Source organism: Oryx dammah, unplaced genomic scaffold, assembly GCF_014754425.2.
Source record: "Oryx dammah isolate SB20612 unplaced genomic scaffold, SCBI_Odam_1.1 HiC_scaffold_29, whole genome shotgun sequence".
Classification (NCBI taxonomy): Eukaryota; Metazoa; Chordata; class Mammalia; order Artiodactyla; family Bovidae; genus Oryx; species Oryx dammah.
This window is the reverse complement of record NW_024070213.1, coordinates 3,492,704-3,517,968: the sequence shown is the minus strand read 5'-3', so window position 1 is coordinate 3,517,968 and position 25,265 is coordinate 3,492,704. Positions and strand designations below refer to the sequence as shown.

At 51.6% G+C, this 25,265-nt stretch overlaps 2 protein-coding genes across 8 annotated transcripts in view; one reads left to right on the top strand and one right to left on the bottom strand.

Annotated features, from left to right (window-relative positions):
- Nucleotides 1-13,375, top strand: part of PPARA (peroxisome proliferator activated receptor alpha) — a 68,339-nt gene extending 54,964 nt beyond the window's left edge. For both annotated transcript variants that reach the window (XM_040234538.1, XM_040234539.1), the window contains exons 7-8: nucleotides 3,857-4,304; nucleotides 8,360-13,375. In XM_040234538.1, the coding sequence (XP_040090472.1) occupies nucleotides 3,857-4,304; nucleotides 8,360-8,607 (696 nt within the window). In that variant the 3' untranslated portion in view covers nucleotides 8,608-13,375. The remainder of the gene's footprint in view (nucleotides 1-3,856; nucleotides 4,305-8,359) is intronic.
- A 2,365-nt stretch (nucleotides 13,376-15,740) lies between these two features.
- Nucleotides 15,741-24,428, bottom strand: CDPF1 (cysteine rich DPF motif domain containing 1). 6 transcript variants are annotated; one of them, XM_040234541.1, is made up of 4 exons: nucleotides 24,345-24,428; nucleotides 19,258-19,370; nucleotides 18,285-18,396; nucleotides 15,741-16,313 (listed from the first exon to the last, which is right to left on the bottom strand). In XM_040234541.1, exons 2-4 carry the CDS (start codon nucleotides 19,368-19,370, stop codon nucleotides 16,167-16,169), a joined length of 372 nt encoding a protein of 123 aa, XP_040090475.1. In that variant the 5' UTR covers nucleotides 24,345-24,428; the 3' UTR covers nucleotides 15,741-16,166. The 6 variants fall into 6 exon arrangements, with proteins under 6 accessions (XP_040090475.1, XP_040090474.1, XP_040090477.1 ...); XM_040234540.1 differs by lacking the exon at nucleotides 24,345-24,428 and adding an exon at nucleotides 23,556-24,314; XM_040234543.1 differs by lacking the exon at nucleotides 24,345-24,428 and adding an exon at nucleotides 23,848-24,297.
- Nucleotides 24,429-25,265: the final 837 nt, after the last annotated feature.

Genomic DNA, 25,265 nt, shown 5'->3' with positions numbered 1-25,265 from the left:
GACCCCTGGGTCAGGAAGGTCTCCTGGAGGAGGGCATGTCAACCCATTCCAGTATTCTAGCCTGGAGACTTCCTTGGACAGAGGAGCCTGGCGGGCTGCACTCCGTAGGATCGCAAAGAGTTGGACATGACTGAAGGGACTTCGTATGCATGCGCGCACAGTTCTGAGGGGAAGGTGGGCAGCTTTTTGCCTTGTACTGTTTAAACTTTTTATGATGTGCTTCACTGATTTGAAACGACCACCTGTAACATCAGATATATTCATATTCAAGCTTGAGTAGAAAAGGCACATTCCAAAGTTAAATGAAAGCTTCCAGAGTTTCTAAAATAGTCTAATGGAGAATATTTCTCAATAAAGTTTGGCAAACTTTCAAGGTTATTACTCTACAATTTCTCTTTGGCTGTAATAAACATGATTTTAAATGTTGGCACTTGTATGGTTTCTAATTTTGCCTGTTAATGAGGCCTGCCCCAACTGATAATTTTATAAAAATGAAACACTCGTTACGATCGAAGTCTTCACTTACGAGAGAATGTTTCACGTAAACTTGTCCAGGGCTGGCGCCCTGGGTGTGTGTCCTGCCTCACACTGCCTCCCGCTTAGCGGGCCCTGCGCTGGCGTTTCATGCTCTCTGTCACTGTCTTGAAAGCCTTAATCACTTCTGAGTAAGTGGCATGTTGCACTGGGCCCTGAAAATCATGTAGCCAGTCTGTGCTGGTCCGATGGAATGTCCTACCAATAATAATAATAGGCATTCCGCACTCAAACAGTTCTTTTTTTTTTTCTTAATAAATTTTTTAGCAGGTGATTTCTGTTTTGAAAAAATATTTATTTGGCTGCATCAGGTCTTAGTTGAGACGTGAGATCTTTTGTTGTGGGTCACAGACTCTCTAGTTTGGGCTCCGTGGCGTGGGATGTGGGATCTTAGTTTCCCGACCAGGGATTGAACTGTCGTCCCCTGCATTGCAAGGCCTTAACCACTGGACTGCCAGGGAAGCCCCAACCCCATTCTTAAAAGGTAGACGGTGTACACTCATTATGTTAAAGACGCTGGCAAGACCTAACTTCATTTAGCTCAGTGTTTTTCCAGTTGTTTTTTTTTTTTAACAACAAAACTCATTTTTTAAAAAATCCATTGAACATTTTTATTTCTGCTGAATGTGCTTTTAAAAAGTCAGTGATCTGCATAAAGTCAGGTGGACTTATATTATATTTTCTGCAATTGAGGCAACACTGCCATCTATTCTTTAAAAATATTTTTCTAGTCCACTTTAAATCTGAGCTCTAACTTCATAGAAACTGCCCCCAAACTTTCCTCGCAAAATGGTCAACCTGGCCTGCTTTTAAAGTCTTTGGAAAAAGACAGTTTTAGTCTTTCTCCATCAAACCTGAGATTGCTAGAAATTTGGCTTTAAGTTTTGTATTCAGGATGTTTGCAGTCCTTCACAGATAATTTAAAAATACTTCCTTGCCTCAGATGCGAAATCAAATCTTTTTTTTTTTTGGTCCAAGACTATCTTGCGAATTCTAATTCTGTTTAGACATTTCAAAGACAGTGCGTCAGATTACCCCAGCGCCTCCGCCTCTGTGCCAGGTACACCCCACAGGCGCCCTGCAGGTGGCTCATCCCGATGCTCGTGAGCCCAGAAAGGGCACACGCCATGCCGGGGGGGCCGGAGGCTCTGTCAGTGATGTGATCTGCCCACTTGCAGAGTGGTTCTTAAAATCACTGGGCTGCTTGTCCACTCAGCATTTGTCCAGCGGGGACTGAACATAACGCCTCAGCCTGCTTCATTGCCGGCCTGTGGAAGAGTCAGCGAGCTCCCCCGGAGGCTGCCGTTTCTCCTGCTCCGCAGAAAGATCTGGCTGCATTTCAGCTGCGGGGTTTACCTGTGCCCGCTTTCCCAAGCCCCACCAGGCACACCATCTCTTCTGCACACACTGGCTTCGAATCCACGGCCCACCATCTCCTCTGTCCTCCACTGTGCTAGTCGCTGTTGTGTCTGACTCTTTGTAACCCCTTGGACTGTAGCCAGCCAGACTCCTCTGCCCATGGGATTTTCTAGGCAAGAACAGTAGAGCGGGTTGCCATTCGCTTTTCCAGGGGATCTTCCCGGCCCAGGGATCGAACCCGGGTGTCCTGAATTCAAGGCAGTTTCCTTACCATCTGAGCACCGGGGAAGCCCACTAGATCTTTATAAAATGATAGGACGGGTGGGTTTAGATGCACATGGTAAGGCCACGTTTAGGGAGCTGCCACAAGCATTTGGAGATTGTGGAGATTGTCTCAGAATGTGGAGCAGTGGTGGGGAGATTTCAGTCTCCTGCACCAGGAAAGGGGGTCCTGTGAGGCTTTCCGGTTTATCCCCAGAGAGCAAGGGTTTAACAGTGCTTGTCCATTTACTTCAACACAGATGCCAACTTTCTGAGTTACATTTATTTACATGTGAAATTTATTCATTCAATAGTGTTGGATAAGGATGGTTATCTCTAACATCCATACAATGGAAAAACTAAGAATTACTGTATGAATAATTTCCCTGGAGGAGGGCATGGCAACCCACTCCAGTATTCTTGCCTGGAGAATCCCATGGACAAGAGGAGCCTGGAGGGGCTATGGTCCATGGGGTCGCAAGAGTCGGATACGACTGAAGCAACTTAGCGCGCATGCACGTAATGAAAAATTTACCAAGTGAGAGTGAAGTTGCTCAGTCGTGTCCAACTCTCTGCAATCCTATGCACTGTAGCCCGCCAAGTTCCTCCATCTGTGGGATTTTATAGGCAAGAATACTGGAGTAGGTTGCCATTTCCCTCTCTAGGGCATCTTCCTGACCCAGGAATCAAACCTGGGTTTCCTGCATTGCAGGGAGATTCTTTACTGTCTGCACCACCAGGAAATCCCAACTTACCAAAAGTTCATTGTTAAAATAGAACACATTTCCCAAAGATCAGTGACTATGATCATTTTGTTTTATCACTTTTCATTGATTTAAATATGACTTCGCCAAAATAAATACTAGGATTTGTTTTTTTTAAGAGTCTCTGAAATAAGTGAACCATTATTGTTTATAGCTCAGGGCTTGAAGCCCTTGTAGCTCAGGGCTTCCCTTGTAGCATGGTCGGTAAAGAATCTGCCTGCAATGTAGGAGACTCAGGTTCGATTCCTGGGTAGGAAGATCCCCTGGAGAAGGAAATGACTACCCACTCCAGTATTCTTGCCTGGAGAATCCCATGGACAGAGGAGCCTGGCGGGCTACAGTCCATGGGGTCGCAAGAGTCGGGCACGACTTAGCACCTAAACCACCACCACCACTGTTTATAGAAAAAAAAAGAATTATTCTAATGATTGGCTATTGCAGTAGTATTTGGGAATCCAGAGAAAATTATCAAATATTTAGAGTGGTTTGCTAATATTCTCTTTCTTGTGAGCTTTATTGCCAAAATCAGTACTTTATTTTGTTGCTGTTGGCCGTGCTGCAAGGCACGCAGGATCTTAGTTCCCTGACCAGGGACTGAACCCGGGCCCAAAGCTGTGGAATCACGGAATCCTAACCACTGGACCGCCAGGGAGGTCCTTCACCTCCTTAGCAATGAAATCCCCCCAGTTCCAGGTGATGGTAACGACTGTCTTCCTGATGTATATTGTCCTCTATGGAATGCTTTCTGGTGTATATTGTCCTCTATGGACGTCTTTCACCCCAGCCGATTCTGAGGCTGTCTAAGGGCGGGGACTGTGTCGTGCACATACTTTGATCCTCAGGCGGCTGAACTTCAGGGGCTTCCCATCAGTTTCATGATAATTAAGAAGACAGCTTGTCACCGGTCATCCAACTTATCCCAGTGTCTTGGTTTCCAGCCTTTTGTCATCCACGACATGGAGACGCTGTGCATGGCCGAGAAGACGCTGGTGGCCAAGCTGGTGGCCAACGGCATCCAGAACAAGGAGGCAGAAGTCCGCATCTTCCACTGCTGCCAGTGCACGTCTGTGGAGACTGTCACCGAGCTCACGGAGTTTGCCAAGTCCATCCCGGGGTTTGCAAACTTGGACTTGAATGACCAAGTCACCCTGCTGAAGTACGGAGTTTACGAAGCCATATTTGCGATGCTGTCTTCTGTGATGAACAAAGACGGGATGTTGGTAGCCTACGGGAATGGCTTCATAACCCGTGAGTTCCTTAAAAGCCTAAGAAAACCCTTCTGTGATATCATGGAGCCCAAGTTCGACTTTGCAATGAAGTTCAATGCACTGGAGCTGGACGACAGTGATATTTCCCTCTTTGTGGCTGCTATCATTTGCTGCGGAGGTAAGTCGCTGATTTCGCATCGGTGCCAGGGCACTTACGGCCTCTGGTCTTGAGAACCCAGCAGCGGTGAATCCGACGTGAGTGGCACGGAGCCACCGCTGGGGGCAGGTGGGGAGGGCGTCCAAGCTCCCACAGTGACACCAACCAGGATTCAGTGAGAATGAGACCCATGTTGGATCATATTGTAGCAAAGGTAATTTTTCCTGTCTCAGAGCTTTAACTTTTTATTTTTAACAATTCTTATTTTACACTGGAGTATAGTTGGTTTATAGTCCTGTTAGTTTCAGGTGCAAGGCGAAGTGATTCAGATACACATACACAGACGTCTGCTCTTTTTCAGATTACTTTCCCATTCAGGTGGTTGCAGGGTAAGAGCCCCCTGTGCTGCACAGGAGGTCTCTGTTGATTATTTTATATATGGCAGTGTCTTCATGTTACTTTATATAAAACACATTATCCGCCTACCAAACAGGAGATGTGGGTTCAATCTGTGGGTCAGGAAGGTCCCACAGAGAAGGAAATGGCAACCCAGCAGGGCCTCTTGGGCTACAGTTCATGGGGTCACAGAAGAGCTGGGCACGACCGAGTGGCTGAGTGACAAGACAACGAGGCATTTGCAGCGTAGTGACATGTCCCATTGGTAACTGCATAAACGCCTATTTTATTTCTAACAGGATGCAGTGTATCAGGGCTTCCCTGGCGGTTCAGACAGTAAAGAATCTGCCGGCAGTGCAGGAGACCTGGGCTTGATCCCTGGGTCAGGAAGATCCCCTGGAGGAGGGAATGGCAGCCCACTCCAGTAATAAAATATATTAGGGGCATTTTCCTGGTGGCTCAGCTGTAAAGAATCCATCTGTCAATGCAGGAGATGCAGGTTTGATCCCTGGGTCGGGAAGATTCCCTGGAGAAGGAAATGGCAGCCCACTCCAATTTGCCTGGGAAATCCCATGGACAGAGGAGCCTGGTGGGCTACAGGGTTGCAAAGAGTTGGGCATGACTGAGTGACTAAACAACAGCAAAATATATTAGAGATCATTAATAATTAATATTTAGTGATATCTCTTATTATCATGGGCTTCCCTTGTGGCTCAGCTGGTAAAGAATCTGCCTGCAATGTCGGAGACCTGGGTTTTATCCCTGGGTTGGGAAGATCCCCTGGAGAAGGGAAAGGCCACCCACTCCAGTGTCCCGGCCTGGAGAATTCCATGGACTGTAGAGTCCATGGGGTCGTAAGGAGCTGGACACGACCAAGTGACTTTCACTTTCATTATCATCATATCCACTATTATATATCAGATATAATCGTAGTAATATCACAGTGTATATGTTACACTGACACCATCATATTCAGTCAGCCCTCCATGCTCGTCAGTCCTGCACCTGCAGAGTCAACCGTGGATGGAAAACATGCAGGCAAAAAATCCCAGAAGCTTCCAAAAAACAAACTCCAACTTGCCACACACTGGCAACTGTTCACAAACTGTTTACACTGCCTGAGGCATTACAGGTGGTCTAGAGGTGATGCAATATGTTTGGGAGGACGTGCACGGGTTATGTGCCGTTTTATGCAAGGGGTTTGAGCTTTCATGGATTTGGGTGCTGCAGTTCAGTTCAGTACGGTCTCTCAGCCGTGTCCAACTCTTTGTGACCCCATGGACTGCAGCACGCCAGGCCTCCCTGTCCATCACCAACTCCCAGAGCTTGCTCAAACTCATGTCCATTGAGTCGGTGATGCCATCCAACCATCTCATCCTCTGTCGTCCCCTTTTCCTCCCGCCTTCAATCTTTCCCAACATCAGGGTCTTTTCAAATGAGTCAGCTCTTTGCCTCAGGTGGCCAAAGTACTGGAGTTTCAGCCTCAGCATCAGTCCTTCCAATGAACACCCATCACCTTTAGGATGGACTGGTTGGATCTCCTTGCAGTCCAAGGGACTCTGAAGGGGTCCTGGAACAATCCGCACAGATACCGTGGGACGACCGTGTTATAACTGTTCTTATAATTTTGTATCCATGTTGCAGACAGTGTTCTATAAAGTGCCCCACAGCCGTTAGTGCACTTGCTGTCTGTGTTGGTATACTTGTGCGATTTCATAATGAAAAGCATCAGTAGCTAGCTAACAGGCATGACTGCATAGCATGCTTTGCCAGAGGAAACGGATTCCAGTGAAGGAAAACCTGGGCCTCTGTGCGGGGAGCTGGCTCTGCAGAATTTTGGCTCAGCCTCATGTTCCTTTAAATAGCCGTCCTGAGTCTAAGAAGGTCATCCCTCTACTGTAAACTCAGCTGACCCAACCCAGCCATGAGAGAGAGCCACGGGGCCACTGCAGCGGCCCCAACTCCGGACACGGAGCTGGGTGAGGGTGGCCCAGCTCCGCGAGGTCTGTCACTCTGGCCATCCAGCTGGGCACAGTCAGGTGGAGGTAAAAAGCAGAGTGGCAAGGCAGCCGTGCGTAATCTGCCACGGTCCTTTGCATGCTCAAGATGCAGTGTGGTGGGGAAAGTGATGTATGACTGTCTATATAAGTAGTGTGACCACAGTTTTATAAAAGAAATTATAATCAGATCAGAAAAATATCTGGTGAGACATACATGAAATCTGTATGATGGGGCTACAATTATGAAGTGGGACTCACTTATTACTTTTTTAAAACTTCTCTCTTTAAAAACCTAATATTTATTTTACAATCCCCCCCCAAAAAATGACAAGTCCACATTGTGAGCAACACTTCTGAAAATCCTAGTGATGTGTGGGATTCTAAAGAGGGCCCTGCCTGTTGAATATGCATGGTGGGGGCTGATCTTTCTGGGTCAAGGGCAGGATGCATGGTCTGAGCTGCCCCAGGTGCCTGGTGCCCGAGTCTGAGCCACCTGGGCAGGCCACCCGGTGTCCACCTCACTTTTCTTGGTGCAAGCCTCACGTGTCCCCTCTCCTCAGCCCCTCTCCAGCCTGTGTCCATCCCCTCATTCCTTTCTGGCTCCGCCTACTTTCTGTCTGATTCATATTAGAAGGTGGGCTCCCCAGATGGCACCGTGGAAAAGAATTTGCCTGCCAATGCAAGAAACGTAAGACACGGGTTCAAGCCCTAGGTCAGGAACACCCCCTGGGGAAGGAAATGGTAGCCCACACCAGTATTCTTGCCTGGGAAATCCCATGGACAGAGGAGCCTGGCGGGCTACAGTCCATGGGGTCACAGAGTTGGACGTGACTGAGCGACTAGGCGCACATACCCACATACGTTAGACGGTACCTGTATCGGTGCTTTATACCACATTAAACCTGTGTCGGACATAACCACACTGTTTAAATACTGTTGAAAGGGAGTACCTAAGAAGATGTAGGAAGAAAGATATCATTTTCCATATTAGACACAAGTAGGTTCACTTTCATGCATTGGAGAAGGAAATGGCAACCCACTCCAGTATGCTTGCCTGGAGAATCCCAGGGACGGGGGAGCCTGGTGGGCTGCCGTCTGTGGGGTTGCACAGAGTTGGACACGACTGAAGCGACCTAGCAGCAGCAGCAGCAGGTTGTATGTATAGCTGCTACTCCTAATGTTTTGGGAGTTTTCCCCTGACAGGTGGTCATCAGGTAAACTGAATGAAGCAGCCACCCTGTAAGGTAGCTGTGGTTTTAAGGTCATAGAAGTACTGAGAGGGACTTCCTTTGTGGTCCAGCAGCTAAGGCTCCTCGAGGCCAGTGGAGAAGGCCCAGGATCGATCCCTGATCAGGGAACTAGATCCCACATGCCCCGGTGAAGATGGAAGATCCCGTGAGCTGCAGCCACGACCTAGTGCAACCAAACAAATAAAACACATTTAAAAAAAGAAAAGAAATATTTAGGAACGAGTATTTCTCCTGTCTGTCCCAGGCCCAGCGATTTGGGAAAAATGTAGCTCTGTCTTCTAGGCAAGTGGCCCGCGTGTAAAGGCGGCTGAGCTTTGGGTAAGAAAGGCGGAGTCCAGTCAGGATGTTTGGTTTCTCCGACTGGAAGACTGTTCTCGGCATTACCGTGCTGGTCACCGCACTCACCTTCTCTCCTCTCTCCTGAGGGTAGATCGGCCCGGCCTCCTAAACGTAGGACACATTGAGAAAATGCAGGAGGGAATTGTGCACGTGCTCAAGCTCCATCTCCAGAACAACCATCCTGACGACGCCTTCCTCTTCCCCAAACTCCTGCAAAAGATGGCGGACCTGCGGCAGCTGGTCACGGAGCATGCACAGCTGGTGCAGGTGATCAAGAAGACGGAGTCGGACGCCGCCCTGCACCCGCTGCTGCAGGAGATCTACAGGGACATGTACTGACGTCCCGGCCGCGTGCGCGGAAACGGGGCTGCTCGCGGGCTTTGAGAGGCGGCGGCACTACAGAGGAGCGATGGAGCAACGCAGCTTTGCACAAGTGTCCCCCATGGACACCTTGAACAACGGGAGGTTTACTGCCTAGGTAACCGGAAGGCTACTCCACGTTTCTTTTTTGTAACCACTTCTTCTGAGAGCAGTGCAGAGTCTTGAAATGCTGGTGAGAAGCAGCTACTAGTCAGGATTTGGGAAATGAGGGGGAATGGTGTTCAGCGGTCTGATTTTTAATGTGCCTGATGTGAATCAATGCAGATTTCTTTATATCGTGTTAGGACTTTACCAGTGAATTAACCTCAAAATACGTGGTCTCTCTTCCCTTTTTACCCCCTTTTGACTGTTGTGCTCTTTTTTAATTTTGAAAACTAATCAGCACTTTTTAATTTTTATAATCCTGTAAACATAGATGTCTCCAAAGGTTAAGTATTTTAAAAGCAGCGAAATATTTATTTGGAAGACTTCGGTTCTGCTTCCTGAATTCGAAGAAAGACAACGTGCTATTTTTGAATCACAGGATTTATAATGTCAAAGAATGATTTCAGTAAGCTTATCGAAATGCATCGGTTTTTTCGTTTCAGTTTGCTGTTTTTGTGGTTGTAAGTAGTATGTGGAAAAGTCTGTTCCCAGGTGTGTGTAGAAGATTCCAGAAAGCCATGTCTCAAGGCCCCTCTGGACTTGATCCCCTCCCTGATTTAAGCTAGCACCTGTGGTCAACAGGAACAAGAGGGACTGAAGGTAGTCCACTTCTCATTCCTCTCGGCTCGATTCCCTATCAAATCCGAATCCACCGAGCCGAGCTGTTTGGGGGCCAGGGTCGCGTCTCCAGGGGCAAACTGACAAGTTATTTGTAAATCTTGCTCCAAGCCCCCTCTGTCAAGGCAGCTCCTTGGTCTTTTTCTGTGTTGCTTTTCTAAATATGCAGCTTTGTTTCTTTTAACCCCTATTGGTGGCAGCTGCTCCCTGGGGTGGAGAGGACAAAGTTCCTGTGACTGTATAGCGTGGGGGTGGGGCCGGGGGTCTCGCCTGGAGAATGGGCCAGGGTGGGCCAGGGTAGGGGTTTCATTTGGTCTCAGGATTCACAACAGGCTGGTGGTTTTTGCGAGGATTTCAAGAGTTGTTTCCTTTTCCAGCTACATATATAAGGTGGTTTTACCAAAATCTAAAATGTCTGATTCAGCTTTAAAGGTCAAGTTTTCAACCTCAGTCCCGTCTGGAGGCAGTGTGGATTATGGTTTTTGTCTAGAGCACATGGTCCTGTCCACCACTTGGATTAACTGTCCTGTCAGAGAGCTGTCAGAGTGCCTCCCCACCCCCTGGCTAGTTCAGCCCCTGGACACCTCCTGGGCTGGCAGCCTTTTTGACCCTTGACGCCCCTCCCCCTCTGTCTTTAGGACATTTGGTTCTATAAGGTCATTATTATCTGCTGTTAAAGAATGGCTAGGACTGAATCTGAAAGTCTCCAAGATCAGCATTATCATACAAAAAACTGAGACTTCAGCTTAAAAAAAAAGCAAGCCTTACAATTAGGAAGTCTTTGTACATATTACACATTCGGTGATGCTTTTATCTCTCTTTTTTTAAGATGCAATCAAAGGGCCTGCTGGAGACAAATGACAGCATTTCCGCTTTAGAACTGACGCCAGTCAGGGGTCACCCTAAGTCAGAAAGGAGGTAAGCTGAGTCACAGGTGCGCCCGTGTCCCTGCTCTTCCCTAAGATGGGCACTCCCTGGGCTGGCGAGCCTGGAGGCCCAGCTCGTGCGAGGTCTGGGGTCTCGGGCTGGATCCTGTGCGTGCCGCCTCTCGCTCTAGTGTTTTGGGACAGGTCTGCTCACATAGACATGGCTTTGGAAAGTGAGGCCCAAGACTCAGGCTTTCGGAAGACTTGTTGGTCCTGTTTAGATTCTCTTAGGATCTATCTGAAACAGCTCCTAGCTCATGCTTGCCACTGAACAAGCTGACTGCCGGCCCAGGCTCTGCATCCACGGTGTCAGCGAGCATCTGGTCCTCTTGGGGTCCGGCCAGATCACCAGGGAAGCCCATGGTGAAGCCACAGAGGACCTTGGCCTTAAAGCAACCTGACATTGTTCACTTGTTAATAAGAAGAAATTCACTTGAAATAACAGAGCCACTCATTGCCACTTAGAGTATCTGGGGTCACACAATCAAAGATTTCTCCGAGCACTGATAGTCAAATTATGGATGAATTATTCACCAGTTTAGTATATGGTAGTGTTTCAAACAGGAGCTATGGAAGGAACATGCTTCTTGCTTGTGAGATTTTAGCAGACATCAGCATAAGGTCCAGTGGAAGCGGGTTCCAGAAACTTCAGACGAGTGTAGAGCCAGCCGCCCGTGGTCCTGGATGCAGGTCATGGCGAGACCCCTTTTACCACCTTGATCCGCTCTTAAGCCATCGTTTAAACCCGGTTCTTCGTTCCCTCACTTACCACCAAGTGCCTAACTCCCCAGAGGCCGCACACTACTGGGGACCTTTGTCTGGACAGGTAGACCATGGGGCTCCTCCGGGCCGCCTGGCTGCCCCCCAGTGGCCCTCCTCTCTGCTTCCTGGGCATTTCCGGTTGGGGGGCCCACGGGCTCACTTCTGCCCCTGCCACACTGCGAGAAGTCTGAGGGCTGCACGCGTGGACACTGCCTCCCTGACGTCCAGTGTCAGAGGAGCAGTTTGGCGACAGCCCTGCCCACTGCCCGCCTGGCCCCTGGGAACCCTGTGACCTCTATACAGCTCTCTGGGGAGAGGGGCTCAAAGCATTTTTCCAAAGAGGATACACGCATAGGTGTCAACAGTGACTGTGAATCAAAGGCAAAGAATTCCAGAATATCTGAGAGCTGGCCCTGTTAAAGCAAGCCCTTACTTCCACTTGAAGAGCACAGAACACGGCAGCCTACGATCTGAACAGAAGCTCCAGGCACAGGTAGGGCCCTTGGTTAGATGACTGATGATGAGAACGCTATTAATTGAGCAGCTACTGTTTCCCCAAATCTGCAGCTGGACAGCCACGTCAACAGGGCCGGCATGTGCCTCTGTTAAATCTAAGATCCACGGAGCACTGGGGCCTTCGGCGCGTCCCTAGTCAGACCGTCTGTGATCAGGGGCTGAGACTGTGTGCCCACCTCTGCTGTGTGCACCCTGAGACATGGAAGCCTATGTGGATTTTTAAAAGAAATTTCATCATTTAAAGGGAGCCTTGGAAATTCCCTGGTGGTCCAGGAGTTAGGACTCCGTGCCTTCGCTGCCGAGGGCCCAGGTGACCGGCCCACGCAGGGCCTCCCTCCTCTGCAGCTTCACCTGCTGGCCGAGGGGGAGTTTGCTCACAGGGAGGTTCTGGCAGGCGAGGGCAGAGAGGCGTCTCTGTGTAAGCCTTCGTCAGCGCGGCTCCCCGGGCCTCCGCCTCGAGTCGCACCTGAGCCCCTCTGTGCCTGGCTCCTTTCAAGCCACTGTGACACCAGGCACATTTTGATGGCTCGAGGCCAGATGCACGACAGAGGGCTTTTTTTGTCTTGACCCAATGACCACACTCGTCTCTGGAATGTCTTAAAAAGTCCTGTTTAAATATAAGTCCATTGTTTCACCAGGGAGTCAGGTGCTTCCAGCTAAGACCAACTTGGCCACTGGCCTGGCCTTCAGTAGGGGCTTCCAGGGACCCTGGAGAACCAGCAAGTGCCTCTTCAACCCACATGGCTTCCAAAATGCGGATCCTGCGAGGGAGACGTGAAGGTGCTCCCAGCTCCCCACCTGCGCCGTCAGAGCAGGCTCTGGCGTCACCTCCAGGCCTCAGACCCTCGAGGGGGTCGGACTCTGTCATCCCACCTTCGAGTGGAAACACCGGGCTCGGAAGGACTGCCTGGATGTGCGGATTGGGCCCCGGGGGTGGCTTGCTTCCACTCTCCCGCCCCTGCATCTAAGGCGGGTGAGGGTGCTTCAGAGTGGTCCCTGTGGTTGAGTCTGGTCCCCTGGCTGCACATGTTCCTGGAGGGGTCGCTTGCTCCTTAAGCTCACAGCAGCCGTGTCAATTCAAGAAAGGCAAGGAAACCGTACTGTCCCTAGATGCCACAAACTAAGACTGATGCCACCAACTGAGGGCTTAACTATCAGGTGTCCAGGGAGGGTTTTCACAGCACTCTTGCTGCAGGCACTGGACTGTATCTGTATTTGTTCTTAAATCTTGGTCCAAGCGGCCTTATGGGGCTCCCCTGGGATGACAGATTCTCGGCAACGAAATCTCTGCCTGGAGTGGTCAGCTAAGGGGACTCCTGCCTTAGCTCTCTAGATGGCACGGCCCGGCTGCAGCAGGGAGGCTCTGCAGACAGCCTCGCTGGGAGGAGCAGACCGAGGGTCGTGGCAGGGAATGCCGACCAGCCGGCCTGCATGCTGCCGATTGCGTGCCACCGCCTGCGCATGCTCCCCCTTCCCAGGGCTGACTTTACCGGGGGCACGCTTTTCTCTGGGGAACTTCTCTCCAGGAAGATCCAACATTAGGCTCCAAAGGTTGAGGTCTGAGTGTTGGCTGAGATTTGCATCTATTTTTAGGCACCATTTTTTAGCACAATTAGGAAAATGGTTCTCAACCTTCAGCCAGGGACACACACCAGAGTGAAAACAAGGGCAGCAACTTGGTCAGGCTGGGAATACAGGAGGCCCTCCTGCTTCTCCGGGAACTGCCGACGAACTAAAATGTGGTACTGGAAGTGCTCTAAGGGAAAAAAAAAAAAGACCACGCGTCTTCAAATTCATCTGAAGAGTTACATAACGCTTGCCATGCTGCTGTTTGCGTGGGGTGTGGCAGGTTCCTACTTTATTCCTGTAGAGTGGGCTGCTATGGGTGTGGCCCGCTTAGAACAGAGAGACCCCTGCCTGAGGCTCACTTCCACACGCCTTTTCCTGGCTTGAGGCGCCCAGACTCCTCAGATCTAGACTGTCTGCTTCTCAGAATTTCAGTGAGGTGGGAAAAGTATGAACCCCCTGGGGAAGAGGGGGCCACATGATGTGGTTCAGCTGGAAGACACGAAGCCACGTGCTTCTGGAATCCTCTGCACAGGACGGACCACACTGCATCCATGCCAAGGTCACATCTCGACTGAGCAACTCATAACACCGAGGACCTCGGGGGCCCTGTGGCTGTTAAATGCATTATTTGAAAAAAAAAAAAAAGCGAAGAAATAGCAATTTTTTTACATCGCAAAACAGCAAACTGAGACCTGGGTCAGGTTTTTTCATTTGAAAATATGTGTGCTAGTTTGGGTCAAATGTGAACAGCTTCCCTTTTACCCCAGAGAAGGCAGCACAGCTGCCGCCTCCTCTCTTCCCTCCTCCACCACTGCCACCCCCAGCGGTGTGGCCAGCACAGCGTCGTGCCAGCTGGAGTGCAGACCAGACCCCACCACCAGCCCTGCCTCCTGGGACGGAAGGTGGGGGGCCACGGGCAGAGAGGCCCTGGAGATGAGTAGCTGATCTTTTCCAGGAAAAATCATTCGGTTTGGGGAAGTTTCTTTTTAAAGGCACAGATGGTCTGGTCCTTTCTTCAGGCCTAAAAAACAACGTACCTCACGTGAGATGGACACCACTCACTGCCCTACACTCACAGTGTTTGTATTCGAGAATCACTTTTCTTTCCCTACACTGTATGGTAAAAGGAACTGTGTTAAGAGCTAGATCTTAAATACTGTGGTTTGAGGCTGTGTTTTTTTTTAAATCATAATTTTTTACTAACCTACAATCATGCATCTAACAACAAACACTGGGATTCTTTCGAGATCAGTGTGAACTGATGTATACTGTTTAGTAGCTTGGCTCTTGGACCTGCTGGAAACACACAAAAAAGCTGAAATGTCACAACAGAACTACAACTGCATGCGCACACAGGCCCGCCCCTCCCTGGACACCACACACACACACACACACACGCACGCACGCACGCACGCATGCACACACGTCTGAGCTCTCCTTCTCTCCTGAGCCATCTGGAATTTATCTCCCTGTAAATCTGTTCTCTTCGTCATTTCGCATCTGAGCAGCACAGGCACGCCTGTGTGTCGATCAGCAAGGCAGACCCAGGTTAGAAGCCAACTTCACGCAAGCAGGGTCGGTCCCACCGGAGACGCGGAGCTTCTCCTATGGAGTAAGCAGCTGTCTGCTCTTCAGGGAATTACTACCTGGGGGCTGTTACCAAAGAGCTCTGCGATCTGAGAGATGCTGAGACAGGGACTCTCACTGGCTGCTCCTCTGGCAGCCTCCAGCGGAAGCCACAGACCCCGTAAGTCTCCCAGGCGACCTGTTCCAAACCCAGGCGGGCTTCTTCCTGACGCGTGTCTCTGCCTGGGGCACACAGGCACAGAGGAGGCCTTTGCCAGACATGTGGCAGAGCCACGCAGTCTCCAAAGCCAGGACTGAGCGTGGCTCCTTGGTGTGTGTGGGTCCGTTACTGTTCTTGGTGCCTTAATGTTCTCAAAGCATTTAGGGGCTGACAGACCCCTTGCATTTCATACTAAACAGGAGCAATTCCAAAGCAGAGCTTTTCTGGGTAGGCTCCAAATGACCTCTGTGGCTCAGCCCCCTGGGTGTGATCGGTGGGGCACCTGGGGTCAGGGAAGCCGGGGTATGCAGAAGACAGCAAGTGGAATCTCCTTGGTCACTTTCCTGGTGGTCGTGCCAGGCAATTAGAAAATGGCTATAAAATAACGTTAATTAAAAAAAAAAATTGGATCTTATTCATTTTCCCTTAAGGAGACTGAACTGACTGAACTGATCACATATGTTAATTTCTATCCTGAACTGATGGGAACTTACATGTTTGGAATGTCCTACTGTAAGACTGATGAATGTAAAGAGTTAATTTCAGGGTACAGTACTGCCTTAATGGTTTTAAAAAATAAACTATTTTTAAAAGTTATTTGGGGAGTTTTGAGTGATGCTGTGAGATGAACTGCCTGTCTGGAAAAACAAGTACCAACTATAGGTCTGCCCTGAACCCAAGCCTGAGGTTGTCTCCGCCTGTCAGGGTCCAGTAACAGAGTAGGCCTGGGACAGTACGGCCCAGTAGACAAAACCCAGCACCAACATCGCCAGTAAAAGCTCTTTATTCGTCCCCTCATCAGACATGTCTCTAGCACCCCCAGGCAGCGTGTGCTGGCCCTGCAGAAATGACACAATCGGACGGAGCAGTTCTGTCCACTAACGACTGGGGCCACATGGCAAGCCCACGTCAGCGTCTCACCAGCTGCTAAGGTGGGGGCTGTGAGGGTGGGAGGCTGCAGTCTCTGAGCGCGGGCGTCTGGGGTCTGCCTGTGGGCACCATCTCTGCTGGCTCCTGACCCTGGTGTTGCTGCAGGCAGACCCCAGCCCCCCTGGGCTCCAGACACAGCTCCCATGGCCCAGAGAGAAGGCCGGCACAGCGGCTCCATCTCGGCCCCGTTTCTGACCTGGGCCACGGAAGCTGCATGGCCACGAGCCCTGGGTGGGTACCACTGCGGACCTGGTACCCAACTGTACTCATGGTTGAGAACTGCGCCGGCTGGCAGGCCTCGTGGAGGGGACTTTCCTTTTCTCCAAGTCTTGCTGAATTTCCTGAGGGAAAGCATCCACGTTGTCCTGGACACAGGGGAGGCAAAATCTCTTGGAGTAGAATAAACTGCATTCCTGAAAGAAGGGAGGGGAGTGCTGAGTGCCACAAGAAGCCCAGTGCAACATCTCCCAGAGGGCAGCCCTTCACTGCAGGCAGGGCAGGGGGGTGAGGCAAAGCCCCCAGATACATAGCAGCAGAGAGGAGCTGGGGGGTGTGGCCAGAGCCAGACAGCAAGAGGGAGAGGGGGTCGCAGGGGCCTGGCTGCCCACCTCCAGGAGGGTGGTCCTCATCTAAGAGAAGAGCCAGTGGGCTTCTGAGAGGGCAGTGGGGGCAAAAGAGCCAGGGCCGGAGCCCGCAGGCCGTAGGACTGGTTGGGTGAGACCTGCGAAGGTGGCCAGGAGAGACGGTGCAGCCCAGCTTCTGTAGGGCGGGGCTCCGCTGTGGGCCGAGGATGAGCACAAGCCAGGCCCAATGGGCTGGAAACCCGAGGTCCCTCCCTCTCCTGGTTATCAGGGCGGTGGGACGGGGGCTCGGTGACACCAGTGCTAGGAGCAGCCGGGGATGGGAGGGACGGCCCACAGAGCCGGAGGCCACCGCCGAGTGGCTGGTCCGGGCAGGAGGTCAGAACTGCCCCACCACGTACAGTGGCGAGCAAGGCAGCCACTAGGGCTGCACTGATTTCCGCCCGGCACGGGGCCCAGGCCTGCCTCCCAGCTGCCCTGCAGCCAGGCGTGGCCACGTGGCTGAGTCCACTCAGTGGCGTCACCACAGCTGTGTGCCACCTCCTGGTCAAGCTCTCTGAAGGAACAGGCGTGTGCGCTCCTGTCCCTTCCCACCAACGGGGATGTAGATGTGATGGTGGGAGCTGCGACTTCTGCAGGGGACCCGACAGGTCCTGCGCTGAGGACCACAGCTGTGCCCCGCCAGCCAGCACCACTGGGCCAGGCTCTGTTTGTCTCATCTGTCCTGTGTATTGGGGTCCCTTTCTTCAAGGAGCTTAGGCTCTGCCTCGACCAAGACAACCGTGGAGATCTGGCGCCACACGGGGGCCCATCCCCTCTGTCACCAAGTGCGGCCCGAACTCCCAGGGCGGCAGTCCTGGCTTCCCCCACCTGGCCCCACTCCCGACTCCAGCTGCGTCCCGTCCACACAGGGCCTCCGCGGCGCCAGCTGCCCGTCTCCTCACATGGCCCCACAGTGGAGCGGCTCCCTCTGGGCCTTTGCCTGAGCTGAGGCTTCCTCCCACCTGCCAGTCTCATCACCTTGACTTCTGATGGATGGAGACTGGCTGGCCCAATCTGCTCTGTGACACAGCCCCCCTGCCCCTCCGCTGCTGGCCCTCAGCCCCCAGCCAGAATACTCAAGGATGCTTGGGCTGCAGAGTCACTTGGGGTAAGGATCTACACAGCTGCACTTCCATCCGTCCTCGGGCTTTCACCCAACAGGCTCAGCTAGCCCAGTGAACTGGGCAAACTCCACCTCTCCAAATCTCAGTCTCCTCACCTATACAATGGGTGCAGCATTGCTCCGCCTAACTAGGGCTGGGATAGGACTGAAGAAGGCATTACTGGCAACACACGTCCCAAGCACAGGGTCTGGCACACAACAAATGCTCCAGAAAGCATGCCCCTTCCTCTGGAGGGGCCCTGGAGGATGATTAGAAAGGCGGCCACCGTCCCACGGAGGGAAGAGCACAATGCCAGCTGCACTTGGTGGGGGAGGGGAGGCAATTAGAGGCTAAGGGGTTGGGGGGGGCAGTGCAGAGCCTCCAAGAATCTCTCCTCAGCCCCCACTGAGACCCTCAAACTGATTCCAGCCTGCCTGTCCCCGAGCCCTCTGTTGGCTGCAGGGACCCACCCATGATGAGGCAGAGCAGCTGCCCCCGCCAAGTGACCGTGAGGGGCCAGGGACACCAAGGCCAGGAAAGGCTGCCTGCCGCTCACTGCCCCGGGAAAGGCACGAAGGTCACTCTCTCGAGACCACTCGTGTGAGGTCCCCACCAGGGGTAAAGAGAGAAGGGCCCCAGGCACACGCGGCTTACCCACCGGGCCCACACACACCAGCCTGCCGCACATGCTGCACCTCGAGCCGACGATCAGGAACCTGCCCTTGTCGGGGGTGAAGGGGTCCCTCATCACGTAGCTCTCCTCCAGGAGGCTGCAGGACAGGAAGTGGGGGCGGAAAGGCCCAGCCTCTGCTGACAGGCACTGGGCAGCTGCACAGACCTCCCTGGCGGCCGCCCGCTGTGGGCGCTCATCGCGGGAGGGGCTGGGGCTGGGCCCCCACTGCCTCCAAGTAGTAGCAGAGAGGAGCAAAGGGGCCAGGCTGGGACTGAAACGAGACCTGCTCCAGGCTCCGAGACAGTCGCCGAGAGAGCGCCGCTCCTCCTCGGCCCAGAGAAGGGCTGCGGCAACTCCACCCCAGACCCCGCCTGACTCAACAGCATGGGGCTGGGGGCAGGCACGAGTCCTCTCCCCGCCCCCACGATGACGCCCACTCCCAAATGGCTTCTGCACAGGGAGCACGTGGAGGCTGCTGGTGGGTGCCCTGCTGGCCTCCAGTGCATCAGAAAGGAGACCAAGAGAGTCCTGAGGCGACACCCCCAGGATCCCTGCAGGCAGAGGGAAGAGGCCTGGCCCCCAGCACCCGTCCCACGTAATGGACTGGTCAGATCCTCACAAGGTGGCGTCTGATGAAGGACGAGCTGAAGGTCAAGAATCAAGGCCTGGGACCCATTGGCTCTATTGCAGGCCTTCCCTGGGCAGATGCTGGCCCTCAGGGCTCACTCCCACCAGAACAGGAGCCACAGGCAGGAAAGCCCACCCGAGGCTGGACCCTGGGCCGAACGTGGAGGGAGGGACGGGGAGGTTCCAGAAGAGCCAGATGGCCCTTGAACCCTTCAGGTGTGGGTCACACTTCAAGCACCCAGAGCCTGGGCAGGGTGGGCCCAGACGCAACACCCAAGCTCTGTGTCAGATTCAGGCCAGCGAGCTCTGGGAAGGCTACCCTGGTACTCACACGACAGACTGGCTGTCAGGGGGCTGCTGCCCCTGGTAGCTGTACGGAGCTGTTAAGGCACAGAGCTGGCACTTGAACACACCCAGGGGGTTTCGCTCTGTCTCACACGCCATCTGCAAGGCCAAGAGAAGGGGCACATCACGCACAGAACCAAGGGCCACCCACATCTCAAAGTCCCCACTGCCTGCTTCTACCCACAGAGAAGACGGGTACCGCACAGACGAGGAGTCTCCAGTTCAGGGCGGCCACAAGGCCTGCCCAAGGCCACATGCGCTCGACAGGTGTCCATCAGTTCAGGGCGACCACAGGGCCTGCCCAAGGCCACACGTGCTTGTCAAGTGTGCATGAGGTAACCACCAAGATAAGACTACAGGCTAGGCCAAAAAATGAGCCTCAAACTTTAAAAGCCTGAAATCATAAAGTACCTTCTCTAACCCCTAAATAAGTCAATTAAAGTCAGTAACAGAGATACATGGAAAATCTCCAAATATTTGGAAATTAAATGATATATTTCTGCATAAATCATGATTCACAGAAGAAATCCCAAGATAAATTAGAAAATAGCTTGAACTAAATGAAAACTAAAATATCAAAATATACACAATGCAGTTTAAGCTGATTTTAGAGAAATTCACAGCTTTAAATGCCTAAACTGGAAATGAAGGTTTAAAATAAGTCATCTAAGTTTCTACCTTAAGAAGCTAGAAAAAGGCAAATTAAGCCCAAAATACACAGAAAAAAGGAAATAATAAAGAATAGAAATCAAAGAAATAGAAAATGGACAAACAATAGGAAAAAATCAATAAAACCAAAGCTGGTTACTTCAAAAAGTCAGTAAAGTTGACAACCTCTAGGTAGACTGATCAAGAAAGGCAGAAAATGATACAAATTACCATAATGAGGAAGAAAACAGGGGACATCACCAAGACCACAGACATTAAGAGGGTAAGGGGATGCAGTGACCTTTCACCAAATGAACTTCACAGTTTAGATGAAACAGACACATTTCTTGAAAAACACAAAAACAAAAACAAAACAAAACACCAATTATCAAAAGTGACTCAAAATGGAAAACCTGAAAAGACCTATATTTATTAAGAAAAGTGAATCTGTAATTTTAAATTTTACTTTAAGATGACAGAGCACCAGCAAAACTTCATGCCCAGATGGCTTTACCAGCAAAGTGTCAAGCATTTACAGAAGTAACAACAACCTACAGAAACGTTCAGAATTACAGAGCAGGGGGGCTTTCCTGGTGGCTCAGTAGTATGGAATCTACCCACCAATGCAGGATACCAAGGATGGATCCCTGATACCGGGAAGCCCCCCCATGTGGAGGAGCAACTAAGCCCATGCACCAACAGCATGGGAGCCGCAACCGCGGAAGCCCACGCAGCACAGAGCCTGTGCCCTGCAGGGAGCAGACCACCGCAACGGGAAGCCCGCACGCCGTCAGCGGAGAGCAGCCCCTGCTCCCCGCAGCTAGAGAAGGCCTCCGCGCAGCGAAGACCCGGCGCAGCCAAACGCAAATACGCGAATCACAGGAAAAAAGAAAACAGAGAAAGGAAGACTGCCAAAGAAATTCTGAGGCCAGTATCACACGAACAACCAAAACTGCCAGGAGTACCCTGACACCATTAACTGGACTAGACTATTAGCTGATACCTGATTAACTGATACCCGACAGCATCAACTGGAAAGACCAGAGATCTCTTCAAAAAATTAGAGATACCAAGGGAATGTTTCATGCAAAGATGGGCTCAATAGAGGACAGAAATGGTGGACCTAACAGAAGCAGAAAATATTAAGAAATTACACAGAAGAACTGTACAAAAAAGATCTTCACGACCCAGATAAGCACGATGGTGTGATCACCCACCTAGAGCCAGACATTCTGTAATTCGAAGTCAAGTGGGCCTTAGGAAGCATCACTACGAACAAAGCTAGTGGAGGTGATGGAATTCCAGTTGAGCTATTTCAAATCCTAAAAGATGATGCTATGAAAGTGCTGCACTCAATATGCCAAGAAATTTGGAAAACTCAGCAGTGGTCACAGGACTGGAAAAGGTCAGTTTTCATTCCAATCCCAAAGATGGGCGATGCCAAAGAATATTCAAATTACTGCACAACTGCACTCATCTCACACACTACTAAAGTAATGCTTAAAATTCTCCAAACCAGACTTCAACAGTACGTGAACTATGAACTTCCAGATGTTCAAGCTGGATTTAGAAAAGGCAGAAGAACCAGAGATCAAATTGCTAACATCCGTTGGATCACAGAAAAAGCAAGAGAGTTCCAGAAAAATATCTACTTCTGCCTTATTGATTATGCCAAAGCCTTTGACTGTGTGGATCACAACAAACTGTGGAAAATTCTTCAAGAGATAGGAATACCACACCATCTCACCCACCTCCTGAGAAATCTATATGCAGGTCAAGAAGCCAACAATTAGAACCGGACAGGGAACAACGGACTAGTTCCAAATTGGGAAAGGAGTACGTCAAGGCTGTATATTGCATACATTTAACTTATATGCAGAGTATATCAGGCGAAATGCGGGCTGGATGAAGCACAGGTGGAATCAAGATTGTCGGGAAAAATATCAATAACCTCAGATACACAGATGACACCACCCTTATGGCAGACAGTGAAGAGGAACTGAAGAGCCTCTTGATGAAAGTGAAAGAGGAGAGTGAAAAACCGGCTTAAAACTCAACATTCAAAAAATTAAGGTCATGGCATCCGGTCCTATCACTTCATAGCAAATAGATGGGGAAACAATGGAAACATTGACAGCCTTTATTTTCTTGGGCTCCATAATCACTGCAGGTGATTGCAGCCGTGAAATTAAAAGACACTTGCTCCTGGGAAGAAAAGTTATGACCAATCTAGACAGCATATTAAAAAGCAGAGACATTACTTTGCTGACAAAGGTCCATCTAGTCAAAGCTATGGTTTTTCCAGTGGTCACGTATGGATGTGAGAGTTGGACTATAAAGAACGCTGAGCACTGAAGAATTGATGCTTCTGAACTATGGTGTTGGAGAAGACTCTTGAGAGTCCCTGGGACTGAAAGGGGATCCAACCAGTCCATCCTAAAGGAAATCAGTCCTGAATATTCACTGGAAGGAGTGATGCTGAGGCTGAAACTCCAATATTTTGGCCACCTGATGAGAACTGACTCCTTCAAAAAGACTCTGAGGCTGGGAAAGATTGAAGACAGGAGGAGAAGGGGACAACAGAAGATGAGATGGTTGGACGGCATCACCGACTCAATGGACATGAGCTTGAGCAAGTTCCAGGAGTTGGTGATGGACTGGGAAGCCTGGTGTGCGGCAGTCCACAGGGTTGCAAAGAGTCAGACACAACTCAGAGACTGAACTGAACTGATTATAGGAAAACTACAAAGCTATGACAAACCTAGACAGTGTATTAAAAAGCGGAGATGTCACTTTGCTGACAAAGGTCCATCTAGTCAAAGCTCTGGTCTTTCCAGTAGTCATGTAAGGATGTGAGAGATGGACCATAAAGAAGGGTAAGCGCCAAAGAATTGATGCGTTCAAACTGTGGTGCTGGAGAAGACTCTTGAGAATCCCTTGGACTGCAAGGAGATCCAACCAGTCCATCCTAAAGGGAATCAGTCCTGAATGTCCATTGGAAGGACTGATGCTGAAGCCGAAGATCCAATACTTCAGCCACATGATGTGAAGAGCCAACTCCCTGGAAAAGACCCTGATGCTGGGCAAGATTGAGGGCAGGAGGAGAAGGGGAGGACAGAAGATGAGATGGTTGGATGGCACCACTGACTCAATAGACATGAGTTTGCGCAAACTCCCAGAGATAGTGAAGGTCAGGGAAGCCTGGCGTGCTGCAGTCCACGGGGTCACAAAGAATTGGACACGACTAAGTGAACTCCGGGAGTTGGTGATGGACAGGGAGGCCTGGCGTGCTGCAATTCATGGGGTCGCAAAGAGTCGGACACGACTGAGCGACTGAACTGAACTGAGCCACCGAACAGCACAACAGAGCAATATCCTTCACAAACAAAATTCTTCAGCAAAATATTAGCAAACTGAATCCAATAATACAGAAGAAGCCGAGAGCATCAGGGCAGACTGGATTCCACCCAGGAATGCAAACCTGGTTCAGCATTCGAAAACCAGTGAACGCAACACAGGAGAGTAACAATACAGGAAGAAACAGGGCACCATCATTTCAGGAGACGCATAAATTATAAGCATGAGAGAATTCAACAGGATTTTACAAAATTCACGGCTCCGAGTGCTGCTTCAAACCTTCCTGGGCATGTGAGGCCTCTTTAACTCAGGAATTATCTTTTCCCAAAGACGCCGCCGTCCACCGTCCATACAGCAGGCTGCGCTGCGTTTCGGCATCCCTCACGCGTCCCCTGCGCTCTCCCACCTCCCGGCCTCGTTCCTGGCCTTCCAGCCGCCTGGAGGGCCTCCCTCGTGTCTCCACCTAGCGGACTTCGCTCTGGCTGCCCTGAAGTTTCTCTCTTCACCTTCGGCTTTCAGCGGTTTGAATATATATCTCCTTCCCCGCCCCCCGCCCCCCTTTTCAACCTACTTATCTGCTTGTGCTGCATTAAGCAGTTTGATCTGTTTAGGGGAAATCCGTAACCATTATCACTTCATGGATTTCTTCCTCAGCGCCCTTCTCTCTCGTCTCCCACGGACATCTCAACCGCAAGTACGGGGAGCTCGGGCAGCGTCCCCGCGGGTCTCGGGACCTCTGGTGTCACTCTCCTTGCGTTTCACTTCGCGTCGTGTCTGCCGCCCTGCTGTCCAGTCCACTGACTTTTCCCCCTCGGTTCTGCCCAGTCAGCCGACCGGCCCTCGGCGGCTCCCGGGCCCGCAGCGCCGCGCAGCGCGCGAACGAGCCGGGCCAAGTTCCGCGGCCTGGCCCCACGGCGCCTGCCTCTGCCTTCAGAACCCCCGAGTCCTCCGCGGAGGAAGCCAGGCCCGGCCAGGGCAGCGGGAAACGCCGGCAGGTGACCGGCGCGCTGCCGCACGCGCGCCCTCAGGGCCCGCCAGGCCGCCAGGCCGCCAGGCCGCGCCACTCACCTCCGCTGCCTCCGCGGCGGCGAAGCCCAGGCCTGGGCGCGTGCGCGGCCCTGACCCCGCGGCCGCCGTCTGCCCGGAGCGCCTGCGCGGCGGGGGCGGGGCTCCGTGGCGGACTTCCTCTTCGCCTCCCGCTGGGCTTCCGCGGTGACTCAGAAGGTGACGACTCCGCCCGCGATGTGGCAGACCCGGGTTCGATCCCTGGGTTGGGAAGATTGCCCTGGAGGAGGGCATGGCAACCCACTCCGGTATTCTTGCCTAGAGAATCCCCATAGACAGAGGAGCCTGATGGGGCTACAGTCCTTGGGGTCGCAAAGAGACACGACTGAATGCCTTTCACTTTCGCTTCCGCCTTGCGGCGGCGTCCCACACCCAAGATCTGCTGTCTGGCAGGGGCTGGGCAGCCCTTGGCGCGCCTTGACTCGTTCACCTTGGCCTGTCGTCCTGGCTGCTCGGAGTCTCTCAGCTTCCTTCTCGAGCTTCGGTGCTGCCAGTGCGCAGCCCCACAGACCGCCCATCCCCTGAGGTTTGTAGCCCCAGGCAGTTCCGCTCACCCTGTGCTTCCGAGAGAAATGCGCTGATCTTAGTTCTCCTGTTACCTGTGTCCTCACCAGGACGGAAGCCCGGGTTCTGGGCGAGCGCTGCACGCAGTGGTTACTGTGCTCTCTGAGACAACAGATAAAAGGGGTTCAAAATCGGTCCTGTCCCTTCCTGCTGTCCTTAAAAGCTGTGTGCGCCTGGGACTTGTCACTGTGCTCCTCCAAAGCCTTGAAGTGACCTAAGTGGCCTGCAATGCCCTTCGTCATCTGGGCAGATTCAAAAATAAAAACCAATGCTATATAATCTTTGAATTGACCCAAAGAATGCTCCTGTCCTGAGTCTCAGGAATTAGCAATCACTTTTATTATACTACTAGAACATGAC